Source organism: Saccopteryx bilineata, chromosome 3, assembly GCF_036850765.1.
Source record: "Saccopteryx bilineata isolate mSacBil1 chromosome 3, mSacBil1_pri_phased_curated, whole genome shotgun sequence".
In the NCBI taxonomy this organism is placed as follows: Eukaryota; Metazoa; Chordata; class Mammalia; order Chiroptera; family Emballonuridae; genus Saccopteryx; species Saccopteryx bilineata.
In genome coordinates this window covers 279,902,548-279,927,177 of record NC_089492.1, presented here as the reverse complement: position 1 = coordinate 279,927,177, position 24,630 = coordinate 279,902,548, and the positions used below count along the sequence as shown (strand labels likewise).

Below are 24,630 nucleotides of genomic sequence, written 5' to 3'. Positions count from 1 at the left end.
GTGGACCTCACTGCAACTCTGCTCCAGCTTCCAACCGGGCGTTCCTGCCAAGGTGAGGTGGATGTGCTGAGACCTGGCTTGGGGAGGTACGACCCCAACACCACAGGTCAAGAACGGACTCGCATTCCATCCGCCCAAAGGACGCTCCAGGGACTTGCAGGGCTGCAAGCTGTGAGTCCCAAACGGAGGCTCCAAGACAAAGAGAGCAGAGGACTGAGCGCCATCAGAATCCGAGAGGCAGCCCAGGAGGACCTGCCTCTCGGATGAGTGCTGTCGGGATGGCTGCGGGCAAAGCCACTGGCAAGGTGACTGTGGGGCACACAGACAGCCCCCATTACACGGTTTACGACTCTGCTCTGTGCGTGAAGCATTAATTAAAGAGGGACCTCAACAAGTTTTTGAAAATTCACTTACCTACTGTACTTTGATCATAATGACATGAAACAGGAAAAAAAATAATTTTTATGTGGTTCACATTTATGAGTTTTTACATAAAGGCTTTTGTGGGTATTTTAAGAATGTGCTAAAATGTTGTCTGAAACCACATAAAGCCATCCGGGGAACTGCCCGCCAGAGCTAACAGCACACACATGGAAGCACTTTAACTGGCCTTTGTATATTTAATGAGTCAAATAGTATTAATATTGTTTAAATGCTAACATGCTATTCCAATAAGGTGGCTCTACCATCGCCAGCAGCTCACTCTTGGGCCTCGCACGCCAATGCGAATGAATGATCAAATGCGGCCCAGTGATGAGAGCAGGCTGCAGAAGAATTAACCTGGCTCAGCCCTGGGCCCCGCCCGGCGGCGCCACCATTTTGAAACCCCAGCTCTCCCGGAGGGAGGGAGGCGGACAGGCTCAGCTGACTTGGGCGTAAGGGGGAAGGCCCTCTTCCTGCACTGAGGTCTCTGGTTAAGATGGCAGCTCAGAGAACATTTTTAAAATGTGGAGGCCCAAACATGAAAGCAGAGGCTTTTCTTAGGGCTGAAACCCACACACATGATGAAGAGGCTGAGTAACCTGTTAGCCAGACAACACAGGGACCGGACCATCTTCAGGAAGACTATGAAGAAGCCACCTTGGGAAGTCTTGAACCCTGTGGCCGGGGGCCCTTGAAAGCTCCAAAAACATCAAGAGTAGGGGTGGGAGGTGACAGACCAGCCTAGGAACTGGAGTAGAACTGCTGGGATCCAGCAGGGAGAGAACTTCAACCGAGGGATACTAGTCCTATAGTCTTGGTGGCTTTCAAGGCTTTCCCAATAAACATGAACATTTCCCAAGGCAAAGAGAACTGCAGGGAAATCAACAGCTGAGACTTAGGAGACAGGGCCACTCTGGATTGCTTCCATAAGTCCCGCCACTTGAAAAATAGCATGTCAATTTCAACAGGCAGACACAGGTTTCATAAACTCCAAAAGATCAGGTCACCAGGGGACACCTCTGTACTGGATGAGCCATGAGCAAAAGGTGAGCTGATGCTTTATCAGCACAGTCAATTATAATTAAGCATCTGGTTGAATTTATTCTCTATCATCAGTTAGATCCCTGAACTTGGACCAACTGAAAATCTAACGTGTCAGTAACTCTCAGAGTTCTGTCATTTCTCCCTGAATATCACTCTTCCCACTTGAATAATGTCATAGTCACACGTACAGATTCTATGTCCATAACTCTTCAACCACAAGGCTTCTGGGGGAAGCAGAAAAAAGGGGAAAACATAATACTTCACACTCAAAATGACCTACTACACAAAAGAAAAAAGAAAAGAAAGTATTTTGGCTCCCAAAGCGTTATGGAGTGTTTGAAGCTGAGGAATGTGAGGAGTCCTCGATGGAGACGTGTTTCAGGAACCTGAGCTTTAGCTGTAAATTAGCCAATTCCCAGTCTCGGCTAACACTGGCCTGCACATGGAACAGGAAAGACGGGCTGGAATGGACTTTCAAGTTGGCCTTTAGTTCTTTCAAAATCGCCTCCTGGGAGAATAGCCGAACTGTACTTCTAATACAGAAGTCCCCAACAGGTAAAAGTCACAGGAAACAGCCCTCCACAAACGAGCCAAAGACAGGATGGACCTGCTGGGAGCAGGCCTTTCTTGGGTTCACTCAGTCATGGTCTTTTAGCCACAAATGGGCTGAGCCACCTTCACAGGATGGGGCTGGAGGGCTGGACCTCCAACAGTGCTATGCCATCTGCAATGGGGAGGCAGAGGCAGTCACCCCCAAACCCAGGCAAGCCAGGAAGCGCTATAAGGTAAGCCCCTACCTGCTGAAATGGGAGGGGCTTTCTCCTGCAGTCGCTTTATTAATAAAGCCAAGAGAAGGCACAGAGTATTTATTTGGTACCAGTGTGGTGCCCAAGACTGTCTTCCCGTTTGTGAAATGCAGGAGCTGGACTGGAGAGGCTCGCTAGCGCCTTTCCCAGCTCTGCCTGTCCGGGATCTGCTGGCTGCACTGGGGCCTGGACGAGGCAGACTCAGCCCTGCAGCGCAGATTTTTAACAGCTTAATCACGCTGGATCAGAATTTCACTTCCATGCCTCTAGTGACAAGGAATTCACTACATTCCCAAGGCAACCGTTTCACTTTTGAACAATTCAAATCGTTCCTGCTGGACTAGAGTGAGAACTTCTACCCACTCCCTTCAGAAACCACACGAAACTAGAGCTTACCATCCTTTCTTCATGTAGTTCTTTTACATGTCTAAAGATGGCTTACATCTACCCCATTCCTTTTCCCTGACCTTCCGGTCATTATTCCTCATAAGGCATGGCTTTATGTCCCCATATCTTGGTTATCCTCCTCCTTAAGGGTATGAAAATAGAAAACGTCTGGACTGTGCATGAACTAATCCAGAGACCAGCAACACCCTCAAAGTAGAGGCTACTTGTCCATCAAGAAAACAAGAGCGAATCAGCTTTTTTGGCAACCACACTTTAGTCATATCAACACACACCGAGCTTGTACTTGGCTCAAAAGAAATAGTGTTTCTTACGTGTTGTCATGGAATTCCTTCCACATCCTATACTTTTAAAGAACTGGTATACTGGACCTGAGTATATCACATTCCACTCAAATCTGTTTTACTTAATCCTCACAGAAATACCCTTTACCACTTCAATGTACTCTCTGTGCAGACCAGCTCTCTGAACCTCAGAATTCCAACACTTTCTAGAAAGAATACTGTAGGCTGGAGAGGAACTTCTGTGGGGCAGCTGGCGGTCCACCTGGGAGGCTGGCTCTGGTCTGGACACTTCTGTTGATTGGGGTACAGCACAAATACGGGAAGTGCTCACAGCCTCAGTCCTGGCTGGAGGCGAAGGGACCTGCGAGGGCGATGAGGGAGAGATGGACAGATGCACGCAGTGGGCGTCGCAGGGATGCCCTGAAATAAAAGTCAGTGCAATGAGGACCAGCGGAACCCCCTCCAGCCTCCACTGCCAAGCTAAGAACACTGGTCTTTACATGAAACAAAGCTGTAGGAGTCCGTGAGAGTCCTACTTCCCTATGTGTCCTTCTGTAATGTATGTGGTCTGGTCTGCTTCCAAGACCTCAGTAAGCAGTAGTAGCAAGACCTGTGATAAATGGTCAGGAGGGACACTCCTTTTTTGTAATGGAGACAGAGAGAAACAGAGAATAAGATAGACAGGAATAGACAGGCAGGAAGGGAGAGAAATGAGAAGAATCAATTCTTCGTGGCTCCTTTGTTGTTCATTGATTGCTTTCTCATATGTGCCTTGACCTGGGGGGCTACAGCAGAGCAGAGTGACCCATTGCTCAAGCCAGCGACCCTGGGCTCAGTGACCTTGGGACTCAAGCCAGCGACCATGGGGTCATGTCTATGATCCCATGCTCAAGCTGGCAACCTCGAGGTCTTGAACCTGGGTCCTCTGTGTCCCAGTCTGATGCTCTATCCACTGCGCCACCACCTGGTCAGGCAGGAGGGACACTCTTTACTGTAGCAGGCACCTGGTGAGGACAGGAACAAGGAGGTCAGGTGGGCACTCGTTCCGACAGACTCCCCTGCCTGCTGACTATCTCATGGCAAAGGCAGGAAGATAAAAAGCCCAGAGGCAGAGCCATTCCAGCAGCAGCTGAGCTTCTGCTCCAAGACAGTGCCTTTTTGTTTCCTCCCACCTGAGAAAGAAAAAAAAAAAAGATCCCCAGCGACTAGCAGTAGTTTGTTTTTCTGATCATCCTTAACATCTCTGTAACTTGAAAAGGCACCTGGTACCCACAGGTGGGGACAATTCAATTCCACTCCAGGAAAAAAGGAAAAAAGCTCCAATTTGCTTGAAGAGGCATCTAAAACCTGGCTTGCTTCCTTCCTTGCAGTGGGGACCAACATTGCTTTTTTATTGGCTTTAAATTGGACACTGTCAAGAAGCTAAGTGTATCCCCTGTCCAACAGGAGGAAGTGGGTGCTGCCTGATGGTTACAGCTTCTGGAAAACCCACAGACAGCTGCAGAAGGCAGGCTGACAGCCACAACTACGAGGGGCTGGGACACATGGGTTCTCCCCCCACCTCATGGATCCACGAGGAAGAGCACCGGAAGTAGTGGCCCGGATGTCTTGGCCACGGAGCCTGGTATACAGCAGGCACACGACCACCGGTGGCCGTTCATTTCCATATGGCCTTTCTCTCTGGGCTGAAGCTGAGATCTTCTCCCTTGTTTTAACCTTGGTGCATTCTGAACTGCCCGGGAAGCAAGGTTCTGCTTATTCTGGGAACGCAGTCCCATACCCACGGCCCCAGGGGGTGGAGCTGACTCCGCACAAAATGGAGAAAGCTCACACTTGGTTCTGGGCTGGCCACATCCTGATCTGCCACTGGAAGCCAAGCACCCTTGTTTGTGTATTGAGACCAGCTGTGTTCACCACAATCCGTGGACATGTCCCAGAGTCTGCCCATGGACACGGGACAGGTATTCTGCAGAAATTCCTTCCAGGACACACAGGTGCAACAATCCCTGAGCACACATACCAATGGGCTTAGGCATGTGCAACTTTAATGCCAGTTGCACTCAGAAGTGCACATCTGGACGGCGGCTGCAGCACTTTATGGCCTCCCTTTACAAGGCTTTCGTGTTTTTTTTTTTTACTTGGAGAGAAGTAATGAAGGCCTATCTGAAAACAATGGTGCCGCTGCAGGCGCCGCCAATCTGGCTCTGGATCTGACCAAACCATCTGCACTCAGCACTACCGTGACCATCTGCCTCTCTGGACTACCTGTGAAAATACTGCCAGTCCCGCTCAGCCCAGAACATAAGAATGTGGACGGTCAAGGCCTTCTGGAATCTCATAGCCAACACCACTGGCCTGAGCTGCCACTTCTGAGAACCCACCCCGGGCCATGGCTTTGCATACATTACAGTCAAGGAGACTGAAACCCAGCGAAAAGAAAGCAATGCACCCATGTTATACAGCCGAGAGGTGGGAAGCTGGACTTGGACCTGGGGTCTGGCTGGCCCCTACAGCCCTGGCTCAGCCTGTGAGGTTGGATTTAGGGGAGTTAAACACACACCTGCAGCCAGGCCACTACCTTAGGTGGAGGACAAACTCAGAGAAAGAAAGGAATGGTCGGGAATCCGGGGCATGAGACTGAGTGTCCTGCACAGAAATTCTGAAAGGAAAGTCCTCCACCTTGGGGAGGCAGCTGGGCCCTGCTGGCTGGACATCTGGAAGACCACCCATCCTTGATACTTCTACAAAGCCGCTCCCCTCAAGAGGGATCTACCAGCAACCTGGAAGCAGTGAGGGAGCACAGGGTCTCTAGCAAGCTCAGCCACGGAGGGAGCTAGCCCTTGTTTCCAGATGTCTTCACCCGACACGTGGAACTGCATAACCCAAAGCATGACTGTCCCACATGGTTACGGGAACCCAAGGGTTCTGGAGGAAGCAGAGTCCCTGACGCTAACTCGAGGGATCATGTTCATAAATTTTAGCAGATGAATTCAGTGCATGCCAAGGCGACCAGACCCAGGACTACAGCATGAGGACGCCAGAGGAAGGGGACCTGCAGTGGACACTCCCATGTGGCCTCTAGGCTGAGACCAGTGGGGGTGACCTGCAGGCTTGTCTAGATGCACTCTTTAGGGGCTCTTGAAACTGTGACAGTGGTCACAAGAGAGCTGATACACTGTGAGAGCAGGAAGCAGCCTCACCTCCCCAAAAAGCTGATAAGGGTTCTCCACCGGTCTCTCCATTCATGAGGCACAGCTGAGGAGGACTTGGGTTTCCCTATCAACTGCTTCCAGCACTTTCACACAAGCCCAAGGCAGCAGCAAGCCAGTCCCACTACAGGCGGGGCAGGAGTCTCAGAGACTCTCTGTACGCATGGCTGAAGATACAAATCATACATGTGAGAACCCAAATACTAATTACACCAACAAGCTGGAAGCCAGATGGCACTCTGTCTTTACGCCGCTGCCCCTGGAGCATGAGATGCACGGTGAGCGGTACCGCTGCAGGATCTGCAGGAGAGCTCTCCGTCCGTCCAGGAAGAGGTCTGCCACCGCTGGGCAAGGTAGAAGGGTCTGGGCACCGTTAGCCACCGAGACTGCTCTGAAGGGGCAGAGTGAGGGGAATGTGCCCAACCCAATGGCCCAGGTTTCATTCAACTCCAGAGCTTTCCTTAACAATCCTTGATGGCCTCACGCTTCCTCTGCTCCGTGCGCTCGCCCCTTCCCAGTGGGGTTCTGAGGCTAGAGACTGGAGGCAGGCTGGCCTGGCTGTTTCTGACAGTGCTTCAGGAAGCACTGGGCAACCTTAACCTGCAACCTCACCCAGCCAGACTCTGGAGAGCAGTGAAGACTAAGGGGAGTCTGGGTCAGGGTCTTCCACTCTCGGCCTCTCCAATCCAAGCCTCCAAACTGCTTATGGAGGAATTTCTTAAGATGCACAGCAGAGCTGTCCTATGTATCCCTGGGACCCTTCCAATCCTTTCCAATGCACTGAGAACACCAATCAAAGCCCATGTCCAACAAGGGCCTACGTACCTTTCTCCATCTCTCATGCCTACCTCCACCCTTCACCCACTGACCACACAACCCAGGAACCACCTCAGGTCTTTGCCAAGTGAATGCCACTGCTCAAAGCACAGCCTTGACCCCCACTCCCTCAGGATACACGGCTAAGCCCAGGTTCACTGAGACCACCCGAGGTTCAGTGGTTCACAAGGACTCAGAACTCGGTGCCCTGGGAGGTCCTGGCAAGAGTTATTCCAGTGAAAAGGAGACAGGGCAGAAGCAGCCAAAATAAAAGGCACACAGGGGTGAGGGGCTGGGGGTGCGGGGTGCGGGGAGGGAGGGTGTGAAGTCCCAAGGAAGCCATATCCAAGCTTCCAAGAGCTTGTGACTCCGACCCAGTCCTCAGAGCATGGCAGGTTCTCAATAAACATTTGTGAAATGACCCTAAGTTCGTTCTCTCTCTCTCTCGCTCTCTCTCTCTCTCTCGTCATCACAGATGGGAACACTTCACTCCATTTTTGAGACAGAGATTTACCTGAGTCTCACTGTGGGCCGGTGGCAGAGCCCCAACCAGAACCCAGCCTTTTAAGGCTGCTGGCAACATAAAACCTGCCATCTTCCCCACTTACACCCACCAACCCCACATGTACACTCATAACCGCGCACAGAATGTAAGACCCCCGGTGAGATGACTGCTGCACAGTCAGAATAAGCTGTAATACTGACAGCTCGGAGGTTGCTGAGTGGACACGAGTCAGTGTAAGGGAAGCACCTCACCCAACGCCCCCTCAATCCCTAGGATGGGCAGTGGTACCTTTTAAACATAAGGAAACAGAGACTCAAAGTTTACTTACTTGCCTCAAGTCAGTGAGTAAAAGCAGAACAGATAATCAAGTGCAAGTTTCTTTCACAGCCTGAATCCTCCCCATCCTGCCCTCCAGCCTGGACACAGTGTGGGTCTCTGTAACTCCCGAGGGAGGTGTCTGCGTCTCTTGCCTGGGCACCCCACCATTACCTGCTTCCCGGCCTTCTGTGACTTCCACTTCTTCAGAAGATCTGGCACTGCCTTCCACAATTCCCATTAGGACAGAAACACTAAAATTCTCCAGGCCCAATGTTCCCATCCAAGAAAGGCACAGTCCCAGGAGCTCAGGGCTCGAGGTCCAGGGAGGAAGCTGGGCACAAGGAGTTCCAGGAACCTAGGGAACCAAGGCAATGCACTTCATTCACACAGGAATGTGGATGCCCTGCCCATCCTGGGCCAGCACTGCTCAAATGTCAGATGGCCCAGGGATGAAGAATGGAAGGAAGGAGAACAAACAAGCACAACTCCTACATGGCTTGGGGAAGGGGACTGGAGGCAGGGAGCAAGGGGTAGGCCTGTGGGCTTCTGGGACTGCCACGGGGTGCCAGTCTTGTCTCATTCTGTAAACTTCTTCCAGACAAGAACGGTTGATTAGAAAAGCTAATTAAAGCTTTGGAAGATTATCTGACCTAAAGCGAGAGGGAACACAATATGCTTCTTGCTGGGCTCCTCCACCCCCTCCCTGACTCTGGCCTTCATTAAGCTTTGATTTCAATCAATTGCACACCCACTAAAATTAACTTATAAGGCCAATAAATTGCAACCGCATGTTTGAAGGTATTATCTGCTGCAAGCCAAGAGCCAAGGATCGCAGAGCACGGGGCAAGATGTCTGGCACAGATGGGAGTAATCATCTTTGGAAGAAAGCAGTGCCAGCCCCTTCGGTTAGAACATCTGGTCTCGGTAGAACCTGGGCCGACAGAGGCAACGGTGAGATGCAATATGAAAGCCGGAGCACTGAAGGTTCCCATTTTCTCTGGGAACCCGAAAAATCAAAGCAGTGATCTTGGGGTTCATGGCCGCCAACTGGTGCCTCACAGCACCGATGCAATGTTTTTCTGGCAGCTTCCAGTGCCTACCCCACTCCAAGGGCCCCATGGCTAAGTCTCTTTCGAGAAAGATGGATCATTTAGGCCAAGTGATGAGGTTTTATAACTGATGAGCTATCCCAGGCTTGGGCCTATATAAGCAGAGTCAACTCTGCCGAGAAAGAAGTGATCCCATGAGCCAGCCGCCCACGAGCTTGCCCTTGCTGCCTCCCTCTCTGTGCTGTATTCTAAGGGCATTCCCTGAGCCAGCCCCGTGAATCAGCGGTGGAGAACCATCTTGGGGCTTGGTAAGAAGAAAGAGAGCAATCTAGATGTTGGGGATCAGGATGGGAGGGGTTGGGGGAGGCAACTGATGAGATTCAAGATGACTTCAGAGTAATGACCTCACACAGCCCAGCAAAACATGCCTGTCCTCAGCAAATTGACTAATCTAAAAACAGGGCTGCCTGGGTAATGCTCACAGCTGCTTGAGTTATTTTCTGGGGGAAAGTTACAACCATGGGCTCTTCCTGCCATTGACAATGGCAAACAAAAAACCCATACACGTGGGAGAGGAGTGGAGGTGGGGGTCTTTGGCAGAAAACTCTAAGTAGCAGGGCAAACAAGAAATCAATGGCTTCAAAAGGATCGTGCAGGACACAGATCTCATGTCCCTGGGCCCCTACTCGCCTCTATGCCCACCTTGGAAAAGAGCCACGCTCCCGACTGCTGGCAGGTTTATTCCATAATGGGGCAGTGACGTGCATGGGTAAGGAAGAAGGGCGCTGCTTCCCACCGGAGTAACAAGCCAGATGGCCGCTTCCCGCCCTGACCATACCAACTCCACGTGCTGGAAAGTAAACCTAATTCCCCACAGAGTCAACACCTTTACAGACCCAGAAGCAGAGCCCAGAGCCCAGGGCAGGGTCCTCAGGTGCTCGTGGCAGGGACAAGCCTCTGGGGGACAGTGAGTACCCTCTCCCGGGAAGACCTGGTGCAGCAGCAGCAGGGCGCCTGGCCTGCCTGAGCATAAGCCAAACCCAGTCCTAACTGCCATTCATCAGGATCCAAGGACTCAGAACATCTGTGCTGTCAGGACCCAGATAGCATGGGGGACACGCCTGCTCATCACATTCCTCAAGCTCTGGGGCACAGGCCACGCTCAGGTTTGGAGTGGGCGGCCCTCCTGGGCACAGTGCTGGACAGTCCTGCTCTTCGGGCAGTGGCTTTTCCATCACTCCCTTTTCTTTCTGGTGTGCGGGGGGGGGGGGGGGGGGGGGTCATCTGCCTGAGGCTCTGGGCTCCTCTCACCAGGCCCAGGCCACAGGCCACCTTCCTGCCCCCTCTGTAGCAGCTCAGAGTAACTAAAGCCCAGACACGAGGCAGCATAATGAGGTGGGGCTGCGAGGGGGACATGCTCTTTTCCTGAGCCCACTTGCCAACAGAAAAGGGAGACGAACGGGTAAATCCACGTTCCAGCTCTGTGGGATGAGTTAATGGGGAGGGGCCGGGACAAAGGCTAAAGAGAAGGCATGACCTCCTTCCTGTCCCTTCTGCCAAAGAACAGTCTGGTCCCTTAAAAAACCGAGAGTAATGACTGGCCCATACTGTCCCAGGCAGAGACAAGATCTCGGAGCCAGACTGACTTCATCCGCTCCAAAACCACGGGGAAAAGAGCTCATGCTCCGGGATCCAGCATGGCCACCAATGTGACCACCAACAATTCACAGCCCAGAGGGGCGTGGCTCCTTATGTGTGGTCGAGCTGGGAATGTGTTCCTCACACAAGGTCTCAGGAGAGTGCTCCCCAGGATGCTCTGATAACCCTGGGTCCCCAATGACAGCTCAAACCACCATCTATCTCTTCAGTGGCCCAGGGCTGCTGTCACACAGGGAGAGCCTGGCCACCTGCCCTCCTCTGGGGATGCCTCTTTGAGGCCTGCACTCTCCCCTTCCCCTCTTGAAGCAGCATACCGACGCCGCTGGGGACAGAACAGCACCCTCCACCATCACAAACTGTCACAGGACCTCAGGGTCCGGCCTGTCCAGTTCGACTCCTCACCTGGGTACAGGAAGCTGTCCTATCACACCTCTCAGTATCCCCAGCACGTCAGCTCACTTTCTGAGGAGAGTGTAGGCACACAGAAATATGGGCATTAAAGCTTAAAAACCACCAGAAAGGTGGACACCTCTTCAGGAGGCGCTGCAGAGAGTCAGACCAGACCAGGTTGTGGATCCCAGGGCGGGCCACTTCCCAGCATGTGACCTGCTTCGGGGACGTAACTCCCACCTCCCTGCAGGGTCGCTCTAAGGATTAAGGGATTTCTTTGAAGATTTTAAAATGATAATGGGAAATACTCAAGATAGTAGGCCAATCAACATCCCACTGAAGGCACACACCTAAGACTGACCGGGTATTTTTTAAAGTATATTCATTAATTTTAGAGAGGAGGGAAAAGGGAGAGAAAAACCAACATAAATATGATTTGTTCTTGTATGTGCCCTGACTGGGGACTGAACCCACAACCTTTGCGTTATCAGGATAATGCTCTAACCGATCGAGCTATCCGGCTAGGGCTTGACCGTGTACTGTTACACAGGTGGCCCTCTGTATATCCTTTTATGATTTTGCAAGAGTGATACACTTTTAGTAGAAACCCCACTTCAAAGTCTGATCTTTGCCTGGCTAGCACTGTGAGGCACGATACTCTCGCGATGCTCCCAGGAGCCACGCCGCCGCCAGGGTCAATAGCTGATACTCTGTACTGTACTGCCAGGGCCTTTGAATGTTATTTGTATTTTTGCAGTCCATCATGCCCACAAAATGCCCATCTGTGTCTCCTGCTTCTGGTAATAGGAAGGCTGTCGCTCTTGAGATGAAACTTAAGATGACTGCCCAGCTGTAGGCTGCTGCAAGTGTGCTGAGCACATTTAAGGTAGGCTAGGCTAGGCTAAGCTATGCTGTTCAGTAGGGATATTAAATGTATTATCTTTTTTATTTTTAAGTGAGAAGAAGGGACATAGATAGACTCCTGCATGCACCCAGACAGAAATCTGACAGGGATTCAGCCAGGAACCCACCATCTGGGGATGATCCTTGAAGCAACCAAGCTATCCTCAGTGCGCAGGGCCGATGCTCGAACCAATTGAGCCACTGGCTGTGAGAGAGGTAGACAGAGAGAAGGGGGAGAGGGAGGGGGAGAGAAGCAGATGGTCGCTGCTCATGTGTGCCATGACTGCGGATCAAACCCAGGACGTCCACACACCAGGCTGAAGCTCTATCCACTTTGCCAACTGGCTAGGGCATTAAATGTACTTCCTGGTTATGACATTGTCGACTTATGATAGGGATATAAGCCCACTGTAAAGTGAGGAGCATCTGTATATGAACCAGAAATATAGGGGGGGGGGGTTCAAGGTGAAACCGGGCTCTCCCAGGTCTGACCCAAAAGGACAGCACAAGGCAACATGTCTGCATCACCTTATTCAGGAAATCACAACCCAAACTTTTAAGTCTGTAAGAAACCAGAACCACCCTCGTTCTGATTCTTGGAGACACCAGCACAAGCACCCTCTGCCTGGACCATTCTTTCCCACTCCTGATAGAGCTGGCCCCTTCTGGGCATTGGACCTCAGCTCCAACATCACCTCCTGCAATGGCCTTTCCAAACACTCTCTTCACAGCTGCAAGTCACTCGCTATCTCACCATGCGTGATGGCACCTGTTCCCACCGCACTGTTCGTCTTTCCACAATGGCTGCACCATGAGGACAGGGACTGGTATGCTGGGTTCAAGGCCACACCCTCAGCACTTAGCAAGTACCTGACTTGTGGCAAGCAACATGTCCCTGAGTAAATGAACACATTTTAGACTCTGGAGTTGGATGAGGATGGCTGGATAGCCCAGTTACACCCCTTACTGGCCGCGTGAACATGGGCAGGTTACTTCACCTCTCTGAATCTGTCAACTCAACAGTAAAATGGACAATCCGCTCTCACAGGCTGTTCAGAAGATCGAATGAGATAACGGAGATCGTGAGGCAGTTGACACAGTCCTTGCAGTCTCTGGACGGCAACCGCTATCATCACCATTATATTATCACCGAATCATCACTATAATACAAAACTGATTCCACTTGGAAGTTCTTAATAGCTGGACTGGCTTCCTGCCAGATAGCTAAGTAAAAGAAGACAGTAAAAATAACTACAAATAAACGAGACAGCAATGAATCAGCTCAGCATCACTGGAGAAGAAGCTATTCTATCTACAACTGGGCAAAGTTCTGGATGCCAGAGCTCCTTAAACACTGATAGTGATTTTAATGTAAAAAACTCCAGACAAATATGAATTTAAACCCTAGCTTTTCACTTCTACTTCCTGTGGCCTAGTGTGATTCATTTAGCCTCTTGAACCCTCAGTCAACTCATCTGTTAAAAAGGGCAAAACTATCCTCCCCAGAGGGTCTCACAAGGATCCAGCCAGCACATATAAAATCCTGACGCGCGGCAGATGAAGCTGGCTGGTGACACAGCGATGCATCCCAGGACAGTAAAACGCTGAGGGACGTCTGTTCCTGGACGTGCCTTTGAATTTCACACGTCTGCTTAAATGTTGGGGGGTTGTTTGTGCATGGCATCGAGCCGTCAGTTTTCCTCCTGAACCAACTTCTAAAAGAAATTCTTTATTTGGTGTGTTCTATCGAATCTGCTGTGAACTGGAAGAATGCTCCTCCTGCCTACTGAGCAGAACCCTGACCCTCTCCCGCCAGCGACCCCCAGCGGCCTCCTAGAGCAGCACAGGGTTGGGGTGCAGCTGTCCTGATGCTTTGTTTCATCTTCCTGTTCTTGCCTATCATTTAGAGCAGGGCCGGCAAACTGCAAATGGAGGGCCCAATTCTACCTCTTTAAGCGCCAGAGGTTGTTTTTACACTTCAAAGGTTAATGTAAAACTAAAAAAGGAAGGAGGAAGGGGAGGGGAGGGGAGGGGAGAAGTATCAGGGACTTATGTTGGCTGCAAAGCTTAAAATTTTTATTACGAGGCCCTTTATAGAAAAGTTGGCCAACCCCTCTCCTAGATGACTGAATTTGTACTGAGGTAGTATTGCATAGTTTACATTTTTGCTATATTATCAGTATACAACTTAATCTAAATGACATTCTGTTGATTAAAAAATGTCAGTTCCCAATGTGTTATGAACCTCAACTCGTCTTGTCCTGTTGACTGGTCTGGAAGCAGGGACCCCAAGCACCAGGTAAGAAATGGGTCAGACAAGCAATACAGTAAAGAACAGAGGGGCCTTTAGAGAAAGATTTGGGTTTGGTTCCTGGTTCTGTCTCTGGCTTTGGACAAATACCTTTGTCTGAGCCTTAATTTCATGAAAAATGGGGCTAACAGCTGTCATGTTTGTGAGAATTTGAGATGACGTATAGGAGATACCTGCACCATGTCGTACGCATAGTCAGTGTGTTCAATGGTACCTGCTGGAACAACACTAGGTGTTGTTCCGATGGTACCTGCTGTTACTAGGAACCTTGACGTGGAGCAACGCACGATAAATCTGCGTATGACAGCATTCTATCACCAAGTCATCTCCAGACTGACCCAATGAGAAGACTGCTCTGTTCTGGGTACAGAGAACTTTAATTAGCTAGCGAGCCGGGTAACGGGTTCAAGGCACGCTAACTGGCCTGGCCCCTCTCTCATGTGTGATTTACTTATCAAAACCGCGAGAACTCAAGTGCTCAGGGGGCAAGGAACTCACAGGTCTCGGTACTGGTCAAAGGCATTGTTGGCTTCCACCTCCAGCTTCCTCAGCCGAGCAGAAGGCATGGCCCCGTCTTCCAAGGGAGGGTCATACTTGTTACTCCATGGTGACCTGGAAAGGAGGAAGGAGAAGTAACTAACACGTACCCATTGTGGGGAGACATAGCCTGTGATCCATGAGCCCAAGCCCCTGCTACCTAAAATTTGAGAGAAAAGCCACCACCCATGGCAAAGATTTTCTTCCAGGACCTGGCAACAAACCTGGCTCTCCTGAGGTTTGCTGAGAAAGGGCTCAGCAGCAGGGAGACTTGGGTATGACCCCTGTGCCCCCACCAGTCACCAACTGTACTTCCGGCAAGTGCCTTGATGTCTTTGTAAAATGAGGCTCCTATCTGCTCCCCATAGGGCTGTTGTGGGGAGCAAAGGAGAAAATGCATCACAAGTGTCCAGACAAGAGCCTGGCACATAGCAAATGTTCAACAAATGTGATTTCTTTCTTCCCCTTTTTCTAATGTTCCTTTGTTTTCACCACTGTATTGATCAACAGATGCCTCTCTCCTCCCTGACCTGCTAGCAGCTCTGGAGAAACTTACTCCAAAGACCTTCTAACACAATTAAGGATTATGAAGAGAGCCGTCGTTATGGAAGTGGGAAAGAGACTCAGTCCCACAGGCACACTGGTGACACACGAGAAAACCGATTGGTCAAGCTCCCCAAGTGGACTGAGGACAGCTTTCCCAGCCCCAAGGACTATACACATACAAAGACCGCTAAGTAATGAGAACCCGTCTCTGCTCTGCCAGCTCCAAGACTTGCCGCATTTTGTGAAATGTCTTTTGCCACATCAGGAAAGCATTTGATCACAGAGAGGGGTTTTGATCACTGGAAAGGGGGTTATATAAGGGAAATATCCACTCATTAAATCCTGCAGGTGGAGTTCAGAGGGCTGGGGGGTCACAGAAGGAAAGCAGATTAAAAAGGTGAGAGGAACGGAAAGGAGAAGACAACTTGAAGTTCGGACAAAGCCCTCGACCCCCTCGGGCATACACACCCCAGCCTGTCTACTTTAAGAAACCCACATTGCTTCCCGCTTCTCTGGCTGACAGCAAACCTCACATCGCTGAGGGCTCAAAAAGAACCTTTCAGTTGGGATAGATGTTAAGGAAAAACAGTATCATTGTCTTCTGAATCCTAGAGTTACCAAATTCTGTGCGCGACATTTTTCTTCTTGGTTAAGGGTGCCCCACCAGGCACCGACGTCGGCAAGTAGGGAAGACCTCTCCCTTCCCAAGGGTGGGCTCACATGTCTGGTTCACCCCTCAAAACCATGCTGCCTCACAGAACTTTCTACAACAGAAATGTATACCTGCGCTGTCAAAAATGGCAGCCCAGAGCTTTACGTGGCTGCCGAGTATTGTGGCCAGTGCAGCTTGAGGGACTGAAATTTTAATTTAATTCGAATTAATTTAAATTTAGCCGGCCAACTGTAGAACCTAAGCTCCAACAAAGGGCATGTCCTTTGCCCTATTCTCTAAAATTTGCTCATATCTAGAACAGTGCCCGGCACACAACCACATGCTCATTTTAAAAAAGCATTGTTCAAGCCCTAGCCAGACAGCTCAGTTAGGGCATCAACCTGATACGCAAAGGTTGCGAGTTTGATCCCTGGTCCAGACACATACAGGAACAGATTGACGTTTCTTCCATCTGTCTAAGATCAATAAATAAATTTTTTTTAACTTTTTTAAAGAGGTGTTTAAAAAGTGTGTTCAAGAATAAATTCTCGTACACCCACCCCCCAAAGCAGAAGTAAGCACTCCCCACTCCCTATAACCCGACTCGCACATAGATGCTGATTCTTACCACATTCCTCCCCTTCTCTTGCCCTTGCCTGCAGGAGAACTTTGAGAAGGGAGCCGCGCTGTCTGCCTTCACGCCTGGGCACCCAGTGCTGAGCACGTGCCGTCAGGACTGGTGCCTTACAGCACAGGGTGTGGTGGGAAGGACCCACAGGCACACTGCACTGTCTGCTGGTGGTCGTGCAAACCAACCCAGATGGAGCAACTTCCTGCTTGTCCTCCTGAAGCCTTTCCGCAGACCCAGAGGCAAAGATGCAGATGAAGAGTGTCGCTGCCTCCCCTACTTGGGACTAGGCTTGGTACCTCCACTGCCATCAGGAGTGGAAAACCATCTGAAACGGAGAATCCAAACCCCCTTCCCCTGTGTGAGCTCTGCATCTCCTCGGTACACTTAAGCTCTGACCTTTGTTTCCCCAGTTAAACGGCCACAGCCTTTCTCTAGACCTGGAAGACCTGCCCCAACTGGCTCTCATTTAAGGCGACCTGATTAGACACAAGAGCCCATCTCTCTCGCAGACTGAGGGCCTGGAATTTTCAAGAAGCCTGTAACTCACATTTCTCCTGGCTCACACAGGACAGCATTTCAAGCTGTTAGTCCTGGAGCCGGGGTAATTGTAGCTGGGGGAAAAATCATAACATTACCCAGAATATCCTTAGAGGAGGGGGCACTCAGAACACATTTAAGAGCTTATATGGAGGCCATTTGAAAAAAGACAGATGGACAGGAACACTTAGATTTCAAAAGTCAAGCCTTTTATTTCCCTCAGAGAATGCTTTTTGTTTCAGCTAACAGGTTTCAAACAGTGCTGCTGGCAACGGTCACGCCATAAGGATCTTATTTAAGCAAACGATCAAACAGTTAGGATGGAAATGTATGGAGAAAATCAGAAGACCTTGAATTGTATATCAAGAAGAGGAAAAGGGGAAGAAAAGTCCTATGCCCTGACACCCCGGGTTCCTCTTCGGCTGAGATCCCCTAGGTCCCACTGCACTGCCTGAAGAGCAGCAGTGGGAGCCAGAGGGCGACTGAAGGGGAGGCAGGGCCCAGTCCCCGGGGCCGCGGCCTGGGCACCAACGGGAAAGTGATCCCAGCCCTCTGCAGGCTGCTGGGGAAGAGCTGTCTGACACAGCAAGCTGGAGATTTCCAGTGTGAAAAACCATGATGACCGTAACTTAGCAAGACTCAGCTCAAGGAGCACCTCCTCCAGGAAGCCTCCCTGAACCTGTGCCTGGTGAGGTTGCCTGCTTTTTGCTGATGTGCTTCTCGGTCTGTCGGACCACTAAGCACCTCACAAGCCTCTCTATTGAAGGGCTGGTCCACCTGTGTCCGAGGAGGCTCCCACTGTGAAGTGGGCCTGGACCTATGCTCACAACCTACATAGTGACTGGTCCTCACAGCTGACCCTGCTCCACCTCAGGGCTGTCTCACCACTGCATGCTGGGTACTCTCACGCCTGCGCCTCCCTCTCCTCCCAGACCGCCAGACTAGCCATGGCCGACTGAACATCTATCTCCACTTTCACCTAATGGGCATCTTGAGCTTGAAATGCCCCCATGCTGTAACTCCCAGAGTCTTCCTCACCTCAATCAACAGTGACGTCACCTCCTTCCAGCTCCTCAGGCCCAAAGCCCTGCAACTGCCCTTCGTACCCCATCCACCTGCACTCTGCTGGCTCTACTTGGAAAAGGAGCCTATAATTCACTATGTCCACTTGTCTCTGGTCTGGCCTGGACTAGGCTGAAATACCTAGCTTCCATTTGAAGCTAAAAAAAGGGACACGATTATAAAATAATTATCTAGTCTCTTCAAAAGTCAGTATTCATTAACTCTTTGCAATTTGCACTAAATTCTGTGCTACTCAGTACTTGGTTTGTGTTCTTTAAATTCCTCCAATAACCCTGTCATTTTACTGTCACCCTAGCCGTCAAGGACCCACATGATTGTCCCACCACGCCTCTGATTCACCTCCTACCCTCACGGCATTCTCCCATTCTGGCCTTCCTCGGGGCTCAGTGCTGACCAGTGCAGCGCCTCCCAAGGCTGCTACACCCAGGCCTGTGCAAAACTGAACTTTCTCACACTTAAACCTCATTTCAAACATTACCACTAACATAAGAGCCTCCCCTATCTATCCATTCTGTCTCTCCTACGTCCTTCCTATTTTCTTTACTCACTTTTCACGGTCTATATTATTTATACACTTGCTAACTCTCTGGCTTCTCCTCTAGGACATAAGCTATATAGGGCAACAACTTAGCACAACGCCTGGCACACACAGAACAAGCTTACAGAGATGTTATTCAGCATGTTGTTGAAAGGGTGAATGCTATGGTTTCCATTTTCTATAGGAAAAAACAAAAAACCAGAGATAACAAGTAATTTGTCAAAGTCCCCACCACTACAGGGGCAGTGCTGCTTTGGGGCCCAGGTCAGCTGACCCCTGATAGTTTTTCCTGCTCCACTTTTCTAACCATGACCCCCCCGCCACAACCCCACAAAGAAGACTAGGCTGAAGCTTCAAGACTCAGCCCTGATTCTGTGGGCTCCAACTAAACCTAAAACCGACTGCCTTCCTCCACCATTCTCCAAGGCACTGGCTGGAGCAATCCATCATAGAAATACTAGACTAGTTTAGGGACTCCTAATCTTTTTTTTTTTTAAATAAACATTTTTTTATTTACTTTTTTAGATTTTATTTATTCATTTTTATTAGAGAGAGAGGGAGAGATAGAGAACAGGGGGAGGAGCAGGAAGCATCAATTCCTATATGTGCCTTGACCAGGCAAGCCCAGGGTTTTGAACCGGCAACCTCAGCATTCCAGGTCGACGCTTTATCCACTGCGCCACCACAGGTCAGGCCTAGACTCCTAATCTTTTAAAATCGAACCCAGGTTCGATTCCCGGTCAGGGCACACAGGAGAAGCGCCCATTTGTTTCTCCACCCTTTCCCCTCTCCTTTCTCCCTCTCTCTCTCTCTTCCCCTCCCGCAGCCAAGACTCTATTGGGGCAAAGTTGGCCCGGGCACTGAGGATGGCTCCATGGCCTCTGCCTCAGGCACTAGAATGACTTGGGTTGCTCCCAGCCCCAGATGGGCAGAGCATCGCCCCTGGTGGGTTTGCCAAGTGGATCCCAGTAGGGCGCATTCAGGGGTCTTTTTCTCTGCCTCCCTGCTTCTCACTTCAGAAAAATTAAAAAAAAAAAAAAGATAGATAAATAAAATAGGAATAACCCCTAGATATCTTAAAAACCTAGGTCCGATACCGCCTCTTCAGGAAGTCCTCCTGGACTCAACCACGGTCTCTTCTATGTCCCCCTCAAACCCTGCATAAGCTTTGCATTGGCTGTATGAATCACGCCATACAGTCATCAGATGCTGGGTGTACCTCTGGTTCTAGACCAGTGATTGCCCAGGGAAGGGTGAGAAGTCAGCTTAGCTATTTCAGCGTCATGATGGAAAAGAGAAAGGAGAGTTGCATGTCCGTCTCACAAAGCTGCATTCAAATATCCTTTAACCACACTGGCCCTCCCTGTACTCAGGATCCCCCCCACGTCCCTCACAACCCTCACATCCACACCCTGCATGTTGTCCTTCGTAATGAAACTGCTCGTCGTAATAATGCTGTGTTGTGATAGCATCCCTCTCCCGGGAGACTGTATGCTCCACCAGGGCAGAGGCCTTTTGTTCACAAGGAATCTTCCATACTCACTGGAGGCACTCCACACATGTACTGGCTGACTGCATAACAGGATAGAAGGACAAATGGATGAAAGGAAAGAAGGAAGGAATGGAAGATGGGAGGGAGAGAGGGAAGAAGGACTAGCAGAAGGACAGATGTAAACAAGGCCAACAGGCTGTCAGCCTGTCCAAGTTCAGCGATCCCAATGCTGCAGGCGGTCCTGGCCGCCCGAGTGCGGCCTGACACTCCGGCTGCACTCTGGGGGCAGGAGCTCACCTATAGGAGTCCCCGTCTCTGTTGTAGTCACATAAAAGATAGTCCTTTCCCACCACCTTGTCTCTGGCGATTTTCAGTGGCTGGTCAACAGAAGACAGGAGATCTTCACATAGACTGGGGACCTGGCAGAGAGAAAAAAAGACAGAAACGGGTTAAAATAACACATCAGATCCAGGCTGGCTAATGGCAACTGCAGCCAGATCACGGTCAGCATATTTAACATCTGGCCCTTGGTACCCTGCCAGAATCACGGGCCTGTTCTTTTCTTTCCCACATGCGTCTGACACCAACTGTGTCCCTCTATAAAGAAACCTGTACTTGAATTACAGCGGAGCGTGATTTCCAACATAGCCTTCCTTCCAAATCTGCATGCAGCTTTAATTACCTGGCCGCCAGGGTGGTCTGGTACATGTAAGTATGTACAGGCTTGGTTGGTATTGGTCTCTGGTGGGCAAAGTATAAGCTGAAGTCCTGAGAAGAAGGTAAACATTTGAAATACACAGGAATCCACAGAACTCCGAGAAGAGTAATCTGTTCATGGCAGAGAATGTCCACAGGCTCCCATGCTCAGTGGAGTTTCCAATACTTTCCAGGCCCCTGGCCAAGCATTACCAGGCTGACTGGTAGAGTCAACCTTACCTGCAGCAAAGACAGGGTCACACCAGCTTCTCTCACAGGCTAGAGCTCCACTGGGCTTGTGTCAGGTCGACCTGCTAGGGGCCACCACGGGGAGGGCCCAATCTCAGGTCAAACGCTGCTGAATATGACACACGGCCCAGCTGGTAACCAGGCCACTTGCCTTTTCCTCCCAAATCAAACATCAATTTCCACCAAAATATTCCAGGATGGGATGGCAGAACCCAGAAATGGGTTCCTTCAAGCTTAGGTCACTTTCATGCTGTATTTTCAATGTGCTGACTTACTCGTTTCATGGGCCTGGGTTTATGGAAGCCCCACCATACCATCTACTATCTACCAGGCAAGGGGCTGCCAACTGCACCAGTGACCCTTCCCACTGGAAAAGTCAAGTCACGTGGCAAGGACATCCAGAAGAGCAGCTCGGCAGGGGGGCCAACAGCGACAGCAGTTCTTGTGTTCCTCCAGAAGACACTTTCCACCAACAGAGAAGCAGGGACAGAGAATGCCACCACCTCAGAGACCACTCAGCCTCCGTGGGCTTCTCAGGGCACCTCTGCTGACCTCTAGGGTGCCTCAGAACTCAGTCCATAAGGCCCCATCTGGCACAACCAGGAGGTGGTCACCATGCTGTGTAAGCTCACATCAATTCTGGCCTCAGTAAAATGGCAGATTTCTTATACACAGAGCAGTATGTCACTAGCCCCCAAGAGATATACACACCATTAATCCCTGGATACACCCTGCTTATTATCAGAATCCCTTCTCCATGCACCTCCCGCCTGTGTATCCTTCTCCACCAGACAAGTTAGTTTTGGTGTTGATCACACCAAGTCCCCCACCCACCATTTCCAAGGGTCTGCTGTGTACTGTACAGAGGCTAGGCCTTCTATAGGACACACTGTCTACTTTAAGCTCACCCACATCCTGTGAAGTAGTTTTAAGTATTATCCCCATTTTATAGGTAGGAGAAATAGGATCCAGAGTCATTAAGGTGCCCAAGGCCCACACAAGAAGCATGCAGTAGAGATAGAAATCTCCTCTTCTGAACGTCACTTTGGTTGAACGTCACTCTTCTGAATGTCACTCTGGTTGAAAACAGTGCACAACAAGGAACACTCTTGGTGGCAAACAACTCCCTCCTGCCTCACTCCCGCTCAGCTAGGGGTGGCCTGGAAGAAAGTCCTGGCCAAGGCAAGATTTTAACAGCTTCCACCCAAAGCAGCTGGGATCTAGAACTGGTGTGACTTCCTGTTGTTGCCCCAGTGTAATGTCCCTGGACACCCATGTGCCTGCCTAGCACATCATGGCCTTTCCCTAAGTGTCACTCTTCATTCTGTCTGCTGCTGCCTTAGCTTAGCTGCTGGGCCCCGGCTCTTATCTAGAACCCACAGTAACTGGTTGGGACCCTGACAATCTTGGCCCAATGTACCCTGGACTATGGTGAAGACTAAGCAAGAACGCTCTCTGAAGTTAGACTTCCCCGTTCCACACCTAACTGGCCTTATAAGTAAGTGGTTTTACTTCTCGAAGACTGAAGACGGGATTTTCTTACCTGTAAAGTGGGGACAATAAAAACCAACCTACTGTGATTTGGGGAATGACATGAACCAATGCATCAGTATTCAGCACAGCGCCTAGCACAGGAGAAGCATGCATATTAGCAGCGGACACAGGTATACCCCGCTCCCCTATTCTGGACTCAGTATCATCTGTTGTCTGTTATTCTTAGATGGCCACACCGGCCTAGATCACACCTGAACTCACTGTACTGCTTCAGGGCTTGATAAATGGGACCCTGAGAACCTAGTTTTTCCTAACTCCAGTTTTGCCTGGAGCCACCTGCTTCCTCTTTCCGCTGGTCATGTTGCTTGAAGCTAAGTCCCCCAGCATAGGAAAGCTTGTAAGATAATGGTGTTTGGTATAAAATGAGTGTGACTTCACTCCTATCCAAGAGGTTAATTCATGGATCAGAAGTGCTTGATACATTTCTTCCTGGCACTTAGACTAACTGAAATTGTATTTTCCCCCCTCTATTTCTTGTCTACGGTCTAGAGAAAACGGGATCCAGCCTGACCGGTGGTGGCACAGTGGACAGAGTGTCAACCTGGGACACTGAGGTCCCAGGTTCAAAACCCTGAGGTTGCCAGCTCGAGTGCGTGCTCATCCGGTTTGAGCATGGGATCATCAAAATGATCCCATGGTTGCTGGTTTGAGCAAGGGATCACTGGCTAGGCTGGAGCCCCCTGGTCAAGGCATGTATGAAAAGCAATCAATAAACAACTAAAGTGCCACAACTATGAGCTGGTGCTTCTCATTTCTCTCCCTTTCTGTTTCTCTCTCTCTCACTCACACACACACACACAAAGAAAAAAAATAAAATGGGATCCAGCCTGCTCTGAGTGTCCTAGTGGATCGGATCAGCAAATGGACTTTACCAGACAGTCAATCTTGTAGTGGTCACATCCCCAGCGCCTCCGGCAGTGCTTGACACACCGCAAGTGCTCAATATATAAGAGAGGGAGTGGGGAGTTTTACAACATGGAGCCTCCCAAACGCCAATCGGCCTTAAGAGTTTATTGTCAAGAATTAAACTTTGATTACACAAAGTTTAATGACCAATTTCACTTGTGGTTCCAACCAGGCATTCACACATATGATGCTGTACAAAAGCACTACATAAAAGGAACTAAAGTTTTCATGAAAATTCTGGCATTTTTATTAATATATGACCTGGAGGACGAACAGTGGCAAGGCTGAGAACCAAGAGACCTGGGTTCCAGCCTGCACTTGGCTAACCAGCCACTCAATGAACACAGTAGGTGAACCACACCAAAGACCCATCAGCCATGAAAATATTTCAGGTAAAGACTAATCTAAACGACACTGATCTCGTCACAAGGCTAAATGTATTCATCCTTTTTTCAGAGAATGCCCCCACCTTTGGTTTAAAGATGATCTTAGTTTTTTGAAACGATAGGTTTATTTTGTTTGTGTTTTAAAGGTTGTCAACCCAATGACCTACTCCTCTTTTGATGTTGATGTTTCTGGCCTGTGAAATTTAAAAAAGAAAAAAATGTGGCAGCCACTGGTCTAGAAAATGGGATCCAGCCTGCCCCACGTGTCTAAGTAGATCGGATGAGCGTCAGATGAACGTACAGCAGTGGTCCCCAACCTTTTTTGGGCCACGGACCGGTTTAATGTCAGAAAATATTTTCACGAACCGGCCTTTAGGGTGGAACAGATAAATGTATCATGTGACCAAGACAAGCATCAAGAGTGAGTCTTATACGGATGTAACAGAGGGAATCTGGTCATTTTTAAAAAATAAAACATCGTTCAGACTTAAATATAAATAAAACGGAAATAATGTAAGTTATTTATTCTTTCTCTGTGGACCAGTACCAAATGGCCCACAGACCGGTACCGGTCCGTGGCCCGGGGGTTGGGGACCACTGGCGTACAGGATCAGAAGGGGTTTCACTCCTCCCACTTGGTAACTCATTCCTTCAAAACACAGACAACTGACTAAGGCAACAGTATAAGGAGTTTGTTTGTG

The 24,630-nt window shown here is 49.9% G+C and overlaps 1 protein-coding gene across 2 annotated transcripts in view; it reads right to left on the bottom strand.

The window, feature by feature from the left end:
* CAPZB (capping actin protein of muscle Z-line subunit beta) overlaps positions 1 to 24,630 on the bottom strand; it is a 135,419-nt gene that overhangs the window by 22,105 nt on the left and 88,684 nt on the right. For both annotated transcript variants that reach the window (XM_066270283.1, XM_066270282.1), the window contains exons 3-4: positions 20,436 to 20,557; positions 14,621 to 14,734 (exon numbers count right to left, since the gene is read on the bottom strand). In XM_066270283.1, coding sequence (XP_066126380.1) covers positions 14,621 to 14,734; positions 20,436 to 20,557 — 236 coding nt within the window. The remainder of the gene's footprint in view (positions 1 to 14,620; positions 14,735 to 20,435; positions 20,558 to 24,630) is intronic.